The sequence below is a fragment of the Protopterus annectens genome, chromosome 13.part0 (genome assembly GCF_019279795.1).
Source record: "Protopterus annectens isolate FY-2018-M chromosome 13.part0, PAN1.0, whole genome shotgun sequence".
In the NCBI taxonomy this organism is placed as follows: Eukaryota; Metazoa; Chordata; order Ceratodontiformes; family Protopteridae; genus Protopterus; species Protopterus annectens.
Window position 1 is genome coordinate 137,951,103 of NC_056747.1, and position 10,009 is coordinate 137,961,111.

The 10,009-nt window shown below is 39.7% G+C and overlaps 1 protein-coding gene across 1 annotated transcript in view; it reads right to left on the bottom strand.

The window, feature by feature from the left end:
• The window catches only part of LOC122787846 (solute carrier family 35 member E1-like), a 374,161-nt gene extending 364,499 nt beyond the window's left edge, over positions 1 to 9,662 (bottom strand). Inside the window, exon 1 of the mRNA XM_044054762.1 lies at positions 9,196 to 9,662. Within this exon, the coding sequence (XP_043910697.1) occupies positions 9,196 to 9,523 (328 nt within the window). The 5' untranslated portion in view covers positions 9,524 to 9,662. The remainder of the gene's footprint in view (positions 1 to 9,195) is intronic.
• Between the last annotated feature and the right edge of the window lie 347 nt (positions 9,663 to 10,009).

Consider the following 10,009-nt stretch of genomic DNA (forward strand, 5'->3'; position numbering starts at 1 on the left):
GCTGTACAACTGGATCAGCTGGTGTAGTCATGCCAAAGTATCTGACAGGTATTAGACTCGACAATTTCTGGTGTGGATACGGCTTTTCCAAACCCATCATGCCTGAAATGTCATATCACAGCTTGATGGTAGGGATTCTGGTCCACTTCTCAAAAAGACAGCGAGAGAGGCATACAGAACCTTTCTTTCCCCATGAAACAGCAGCTTCATCACTGGCATTTGCAACTTGCATATGTCGCAATCAGGACTATCCATTTCTCCACGTTAAAACTTTTAACCAGGGTATCCTTCTCTTCTCCAAATGAGCATACTACCTTGCAAAGTAATGTACGTCCTTTGGGAATACTTTTCCTGCTTTTGGTCAACCAAATGCCACTATTCTGTCAGAAGCACTTGTAAGCAGAATGGCCATTTAAATATACAGTCCATACTTCCCACCCTCTAAGCACAAAAAATCTGGACAAAGCCAAAAGTATAGGAGAGAAAGGTCCAAAAATAGGGAGACATTTTAAATACTGCTCTTATAAACTTGGAAAGTTGACAATAAAAGGCTTTGTGTGAGCATGTATTTTCTGAATGACGAAGTCTGAAACTCAAATGTCTGTCATTATTTAGTGACTTTAATCCCAAATGATTTGCCAGAAAAACCCAAGTTTAATGAGAAGACAACCACATATCAGGCAAAAATCTGGACATTTTGCAAAACGTGAGGACAGCTGAGATCTATGGTACACTGATCTCGCAACCTGTTTACTCTGAATGATTTTATCATTGTTGTGCAACATACCACACCTGTGGACTTAAACGCACTAGTTCAGCCGCCACCTATCATAAACGTTACTTGTGGTTAAGAAAAATTCATATGAGAATATATAGAACGGTGAAGTTATGACAAAATCTGTCAAAATGAGACAGAACATGCAAGACAGTTGGGGCAAAGGCTGAAAATGGAAGACGAATGCATGATATGAAGGTGGACACAGCAAGTCAGATAACTAGGCTTAAATTTTATAACAAAACAAACATCCAAGATATATAAACATACAATTTTCTATAAACCGATTTTTTTATTAATAAAAAGGATGATGCTATGCATTAAATACACAAAGATTCAGTCCTTCAAACCTTCACTGAAAAGGGTTGAAACTGTGTATTAATTAATTATGGCAATGGATATTCGCAATTTGGGATATTGTGGCTCAACTACAAATGATCCAATGGATCAATAATTTGGTATTAACTTATGGAAAAAAAAAAACAGTATTACCACAGTTTCAATTGCACATTTTGAATTACTAGATACCTACACACATCTACAACTAAAATATAACGCACAACTTGATAATGGCAAGTGAAACAAAACTGTGCTGTCTTATCATACTGCCCAGTCACGCAACACCAGAACATTCAAGAAAACACCAGAAATGAGAAAACACATGAACCAACAATTTAAGAGAAATTGCTAGACACAACCTTTGGTTTCAGGAAATAACAGAATTTAGAACTGAACATTAGAGGAGATAATGTTCTGGAACAAGATAAAACAAGGAAACATGGTTTTTCAATTGGGTAAAATTTAGAAGTAATGCACACTTACAAAAAAAAAAAAAAAATAAGAGTGTGTGAATTTCAAGCTTAATTCAGTAAGAATTAAAATGAAGCGAAAGCATGACTTGTACGAAACACTGAAATGTCCCTTGGTTTAGTTACACTTGTTGATCAGAGGGAAAGAAGCATCAACTCAAAAAAGTTACTTTTATGACACATTCTGGGTTAAACACTAATTTTATAAGAAGATTTGATGAGACTTGCATTACAATAAGCTTCTTTTATATCTGCATGTAACCATAACTACTTACAGATTTTACAAGTCTCCTAACACACTAATTCAAACAACGTGGCCCAGTTAATTACAGCAGCAGAGATCAGACTGGCTTTATGAATTTACTTGCGACTTGCACCCACTCTGACAGTGCTGTGTGCAGTAACCGCAAGACAGTGAAGAACATGTTTCAAATGACTGCTCCTGCAGAGAAAGACAGGACTCACCGCTATTACCACATACATTGTTAGTTTAATAAAACACCACTTACATACACAAATAAAACTACTTTAGTTTGAACTACTTCCAAATCTGTACTTTTCTGCAGTTCCTAATTTCTGTTCACACAAAACTTTAGCAATTCAAGGCTGAGTAAATAAATTGTCCGTTGAACATTTTGGACAAGTCTGAGAATGCAAACATACATATTCTTACTTGGTGAATCTGCCAGACTTCAATTAATACCATACTTCTTCTACTTACTGCATTTTTAAGCACACATTCCTGAACCATGACAATAAGCACTTTCAGTTAACCGCATCACTAGAGGCAGACATGCTCTGTGTAACTGCTGTCCTAATCCACTAATTCTAAGGATGAACAGAAAACAAATGTAACCTTCCAGCCTACTTTAAAATAAGAACACCTGCTACAAAAGGATTAACAGGGGGTTTCTTCTCAGGAGCAAAATGAAATACAAGGTGGCATGAAAACTGCAGACGCGAACTACTTGCGCTCTCATTTACTGCAAGTCAAGTCAAAGCATGTTACACGTGTGTGTCTTATATATATATATATATATATATATACACACACACACACACTTGTTAACAAGATGTACTACTGACAGCATATATATATATATATATATATATATATATATATATATATACATACACACACACACAATCATACACATACACTTGTTAACAAGATGTACTACTGACAGTCTAAAAATACTATCAGGCATGACTAAGCCACAGATACTTCACTGTAGCCAATTACCAGTACGTTATGTGTGGAAAACCATAACAGCCAAAGACAACACACACCCCAGCACCCTATACTGCTACCTTAATCACATGTCATGGCAGTAGCAGCGGGCAGAATGTAAATATGGATTGCAATATCAGGGGCAAGAAGCCACTGGGTAAAGCTGTGGGTATGCAAAGGCACTGTGAGGTCAAGTGGACAAAGCATTATATGAAACTGAGAAAAAATTTTATTTTATTTTACATTTGTTGACTGGGTTAGTCCGACTGAGCCTATTGGCTCATTTTCAGCAGAGACCCGGGGAGAAAAGCCCCACAATAATATACAATGTAATGGTAAATCATAAATAGAATTTAGATACAGGTTAAAAAAAAAAAAAAAAACTTGCATTCACCAGCTACATACAAAATGAGCAAAGATTTTACAATGTTAGTTGATAAGGATATACACATGGGTAGTACAATATTTATGCATTCAAAATGTTCAATACATTCTCTCCCTCTCTGAAACCTTATTAGCCTGAGAGTACAGGGTCAGAAGTGAGGTGTATGAGAGAAAGTAAAAGGAGATAGAAAGGCTAATACTAGAATGTAGGTTGTTAGGAAAAGGGGTAGCAAGCGTTATGCAAGAAGACAGGAAAGGCGAGAAGGTATACAGGAGGAGAGTATAGGAGCGAGAGGATTGAGCTGAAGTAAAATGGACTATGATGCATGGAAAGTAGCTTAAGGAAGATGAGTACAGTGGTAAGACCAGATAGTTTTCAGATATTCTCTAGAGGCTGTTTTGAATTGATAAGGGTATTTAAAGGGATCTAATTTCTAAAGGAAGTTTCTTCCAGGATATAGTATGGATGCAACTGTACAGGGAGCAACCAGTTTTGGTCTTGGGTTTATATATTTGTAACAGGTCTTGGTCAGAGCTACGCAGAGGTCTAGTGGGCAAATATTTAGAGGTAACAGGGGTAAGGCTAGGACAGAAAGACTGTTGGCAAAGGATTAAGTGAATAATCTGTAGTTGAGATACGAGGAGCTGATAGGGTAATTAGAGAAAGACAGTGGCGAGACTGGTAAGTGAGGTTTGTAGCAAATCTAGCCACTTTACTGTAGGTAGATTCGAGTTTGGTTAGGAGTGAGGAGTTCAGATTGGTAAAGATTTGACAGCTATACAACAGAGTACGAAGGAGGTATGCATGTGATAGGGTTGTTTTTGACTTGGAAGTCAAGTACTTTTTATTTTGGTATGGGGGTCCCAGGTTTTGGTGCATCTTTTTAATGCAATTAGCCACATGGAGATCAAACTTAAGTGGGTCATCGATTGTGACACCTAGTAGTTTTGTACTTGGTCCAACAGTGGTAGTAATGTTATTGCTTGAGAGTATAGTAAAAGTAGATTCAAGATTGGAGAGATTTTTGGGTAGAAAGAGTAACAGCTTAGTTTTCTTAGAGTTGAGGATTAGTTTGAATCCTGGCTCTGTAACAACAACGGAGGAAAAGGATGCTTGGGTTTGAGAGTAGAGGTCAGTGGGAGTGTCAGAGATGGTGATGACTGTAGAGTCATCAGCATACTGAATAAGTGAGGACCATGGCCAGGACATATGTAGTAAGTTAGTGAAAATATTAAAGAGTAGTGGACCCAGGATAGATCCTTGGGGGACTCCCATCATTACTGGGAATGGAAGGGATAAAGCAGAGAGTCATTCGACAGATTGAAGGCGGCCCGAGAGAGAGCTGGAAAACCATGAAATAGTGAAAGATGAGAAATTAAGGTTAGACAGTTTGGCCAGAAGAAGAGGGTGGGAGACCATGTCAAAGGCCTTGAATAGGTCCAGGAATAGACAGGAGACCAGTTTATTGTTCTCTCGAGCAAGAGATATAGTGTTTAAGAAAGATATTAGTGCAGTTGTGGTGCTATGTTTGGGGAGAAAACCATGTTGTGTGGGTGCAAGCAGTCTTTCCTGAAGTATTGTACAACTTGTTTATGGATACATTTTTCCAAAATTTCTGAGAGGAGACAAGATTGTGATTGGCCTGAAATTAGAGATGCTGGTGGAGTCATCACCTTTATGTATAGGGAGGGTGCAAAATTCTTTCCCTAGAGAGGGGACATAGGACTCTGAGATGGAGCGGTTGATTACGATATATACCGGGACAGCTAGGGGTTCAGCAGCAATCTGTAGGAAATAGGAGCGTAGATTGTCTACTGAAGGAGAACATGTTAAGTTTTGAGAGTAAAGATTTTATGTAGTTTTCAGAAACTGTTTTGAGGGTGACAGAGTTTGATGGGTTTGGTGGAGAATTAGAATTTGAGAAGCTGTTTGCATTATTTGTAGGGAGGAATGAGTTAAGCATCTTAGTTATAGATTCCATAAAGTGGGTGTTGAAGATGGCCGCAGTTTCATCTGCAGTGTTGTTTGGGCAGGATTTAGGAGGGGAAGGGTTAGAGTACAAAATGAGACAGATAGCGTTCCAGAATTTTTTGGGGGTCAGACCTTTGGGTAGGGGGAGAGGGCTGGTGTAAAAATCCTTTTTGTCTTTATGGATATGTTTTTGACCAGGTTTCTGAGCTCTTTATAATTTTGTAAATTAGTAGGGATTTTAGTTTTTGTCCACAGTTTCCACATCCTGTCTCTGTTTTCATTAATGTACGGGTAGGGTTAGTTAGCCAGTGAGATATATTAGAGTTTATTACGACTGTACGGAGAGGAGCAAGAGAGTTTAGGAAGGTAGAGTTGAATGAGTGGACAGCTTCATCAAGGGGGAGAGTAATTAGATGTGACCAGTTAATCTTAAGATGGTCTCTGGGCAGAAGGTGGAAAGTTTGCGGGAAGTTATGTACTTGTGAGGGACTGGTGAGGAATATGTCTGATGACTCTTATGGGGGAGTGATCACTGAGGGTATTTGGTATGGTCTCAGGAGAATGGTATTTTAGGGGTAATACTAAGATCCAGTCTGGAAGAGAGCTAGGGAGTTGGGATTTGCTGGTATGAGTGGGTGAAGAGATGAGTTGCTCAAAGCCATAAAGGTTAATGAAAGAAGTTGAGTTGGGTGCTTGAAGAGAAAGCCAGTCGATATTTACATCTCCAAGGAGAATGGTTTCATTGTGGATGGTCAGAGAGGTGGGAGAGAATGTTTTCTAGGATGCAGATTTTGTTTCCAGGGGGAATACAGACAGCTGCAACAGTAATGGTAGTAAAGTTGTTGAGTTTAAAATTGGTCAGCAAGAGTTCAGCTGGTGCGGAGGGAATAGTTTTATCTGGGCTTAGGGGAGTGAGACGGTCAGAATAGACTATGACCACTCCACCACCTTTTTTTTTTTTTTTTTGTCTATCAAGTTTAACGGTATTGTAAACAGATGGGAGGATGTCTTTACCATGGTTGTGTGGTTTCAACCATGTTTCTGTTAGGGTGATTATGTCAGTGGTATAATGTGCTAGCCAGGCATGGAATTCACTAATCTTGTTAAGGACACTTCTAAGACTCGGAGAGTACAGGGATATCTGTTTATTTAAAGAAGTGTGGCAAGGAGGGTTTGGGGGTGATTGGTGTTTTTATACAGGGACCAGGGTTAGGATGAATATCACCTGCCGGAAGTAAGGATCTATGTAGGGGGAGTAGTTTGATGAGGAGATGCTTGAATTTTTCATTTGGGGTGGTAGATAGGAAGGGAGGTAATTTGATTTTTGAAAGGGGGTGTTAAGGGGAAAGATGAATTAGCATATGGGGAAGTGTTGAGGTTTTATGGAAGAAATTATATTAGTGTAAGCTGGGTGAAAATAAGGTGCTGCTAGATGTGAGTGATAAGAAGTGAGAGTGTAGATAAGGAGTGAGAATAGTAGTAAGACAAAGGTTTGCAGTTTGAAGGGCATGATGGGATAAAGGTAGGTGGGAGGGAGTGAAGTGACAGCTGGAAGGAAAAAAAGATTACGCGTTTAGGTAAAAAAAAAAAAGTAGGTCTGAATGAAAGAATAAGAGTAGAATTGTTTGGGATGGAGGTGTACACTGGGTGGAGGAAAAGGTGCGATGAGGAAGGTGGGGTTAGGTGGTGGACAGCTACACACTCAAGTCTCAGATGCCACGATAGTATGTGACAAAAAAACAGTCAAGTCAGTCAGTTGCAGTTTTATTAGCGAGTTATAGCAGGGCAAATTTGTAAGTATAAATGCTAATTTACGGGGGGGGGGGGCAGGAATAAGACAAAGAGAAAAGGGTTCTATTTGGGCAGGCCTATTGAATGCAGGTATGGCTGGCATTCCAAGGTAACGTGCTCGCAGGGAGGTTTCAGCAGAAAGATACTTTTTTTGTATAAACTAGCAGAATAAAATAGTTAGCATACTTTGGTTACAGTTTCTTTTAAGTGATTTTTAGATGGGAGGAGAGGAAGTCATAATGTCAGTAGACCATTGCTTGCATAGTCTCAGTGTAAGGCAACCGGAAAGAAAATGGCTGGATAGGAGGCTATGGAGGGGAAAAAAAAAAAAAGGATATTTATTTTCCCACTCAAACAGGACACCAGTGATCCAACAGCCATAATTTGGATTAATATCACAAAAAGCAGTACAGTTTTACAGGCTTAGGCAGTGGACAACTTACACTGTAATCCCTCCAGACAGAAGCTGCATCGCAGGGTAAATGGAAAGGAGCACAAATAAACACCATTAGGAATTTAATTTGGTATAAATCAGCAGCATATAAAGTATATCTGCATAATCTATCAATTCACTGTTGTTTCCTTCTGTTAATACAGCTCTCCCTTTGTTGTTGGAGTACATCCAGATTGCGGTTGACTTGTCTCATCAAAGGGCCACACACGTGTCTACAATGAGGCACTGGAATAGGAAGAGAAGGCTACTAGGAGTTCACTGGATAGGAATTTCTAGGATGAGAGGGTACTGGCTGCTGACCGTATTAAAGCAGCAGGACAAGCAGTGGGGAGCTCCAACAGTGATGCTGTTGGATGTAAATGGAAAAGACCTGTCATATCCATCAAGAATTTATCATCAACCATAAGAAAATTTAAAAGCCAGCAAGACAACATAGCCTAGGATCATGTGGATGGAGTTAGTAAAGCAGCTGAGATGGCACACCACCACCTTAGCCAAGGCAATGGAAAGGGTGAGGCTCAGTCTGAACAACTATATGTGCAGGCAATGAGGGGTTACACAGACACACAAAATGCCTTATCCATTCTCAGACATAAAAATAAAAATGTACCATGGGGGTGAAATGCTCATCTAACCCAGGTATAGAAATATTTGTACAAGACATAAGAAACACTTATGGAGTGGCCACCCATTCCCCTATAACATGTACATGGCAAAGCAAGGAGGCTAACCCCCCTTTTTGATGGTGCAGTAAGGATGACATCAGAGGGCAGTTAACAAGAGAGTAAGAGATGGAGATTAGTCCAGTCTAATCCTAACCAAAGCTGGGACTGCCCCAAGCTGAAATGTTAAGGGGCTCTTTAGCTAGCTAACTAGCCCCACCCCCACCACACACAAAACAAAAACTACATGGTAACTCAGCTAGTGATGTGCTATGTAGTAAAACAGAAAAAAAGAGGAATTAAAGGATTACAACGTTTGAAAATGCAGTGAAGAAAAAAGTAATATGGGAAAGCTAAATGGATCGGATGAATATCAACAGTTCAATCAGCCTTGGTTGAATTAAATGGATAAGATAAACTTCCTTAGTAACCTGCTCTATCAAGATTGTGTAGTGTCCTTTATAATCAAATGCAACCGTACCTAAATCAAATGTATCCGATACTACAATGGAACTTATCTGAATGTTAGAAATACTCGAACTGTGCTACTACAGCCTGCTGGGGGGAAGTTGTGTGGTACTGTTCAGGGCAGAGGTACGTCCCTCGTGGAAATGGTAAATGGAGTACACGGCCAAAAGGTATATAAACATTGGAGAAAGGGAGGTACTAGATGGCATGCACATGGTGCTATCATGCTACTCTGATCAGTTAGTTACTAAAAGCTAGATAACGCTTTCATTGATAAATCATACATAGTGGACTGTCTTGAGCAAATAGTAACAACGTGGCTATTACAGCAGTACGAATACCAAGGATCAGTCACTCCACGTCAGACATTCAATCACAGCAGATGACATGCAAGCTAGTCTATTAGATGTATACAAACTATATGCACGTTACTGCGTGGGTGTCCACATATATCTACATAAGAAGGAGACACCCCACAAGATGATGTTCTTTACATTCAGACTAGAAGAGTACATTTGATAGGATTATTGTGCAAGACTCGTTACCGGTCAGCATTTCTTTACATGCTAACTACACTCCCATGTTATAAACATTACATCGTACTACTGACATTATAGCAGAAATCCCGCAGTGCGATGACCTCACTTACCTGTATGTGCGTAGGACACTGGCACCTTCCATATGCTGAAGTGAGCTGATACTGAGGCGAAGTATTTCCCAAACGCTAGAGGTATGATATACCAACGATAATGCCTACCGGTAAGTTCCGTCTTTGGAATGCTCCAAGCCCGCAGCAAAGGCGGTACAAAACAGCAGATGGACAAGATATGGAACAGAGAGACGGTGACTGGATAGGGGAAACCATTCAGAATGATTTTATTAATAACATTGCCCCCTGAGCTAACAGCGTACCACAACAAACAAAGCAAGACTATACGAGTCTCTTCCCGCAAAGCTGAACGTGCCAGCTCGGCCATCTTCAGTCCCACACCGGGATAAGGGGAGGGGGCTGTACAGCGACGTGGAACTGAAAGACGTCAGACTACTAGCCTACATAAAGACCGTACCTTTTGCCTGACATCACTTCCGCTTCTTTATAATTATTGTATTGTATGGTACGAGTTAGGAGTCTGGGGCAGTAGGATTGTGTAATTCACTAGGGTTGCAACCTTTCCAGTATCTCAATTTGGGACATTTTTAACAGAAATATGACATTTTGCAGGATGCACCATACCCTAACAAGTGTAAAGGAAGGTGCTTCCTCTATTTGACAAAATAAATGTTTACGTTGGTAGAACTGATTTCTTCTGTTCTATAATATATACTATCGAGGGGTTTCCAATACGAAATGTTACATAATGCAATAGTTAGAGGAGCTTAGGAAATTTTTTTTTCTTAAAATCTCAGGACCTTTGCAATTTCTTTTGTTTTTTTTTTTCTCCACAGAATACAGCTGTCATGCA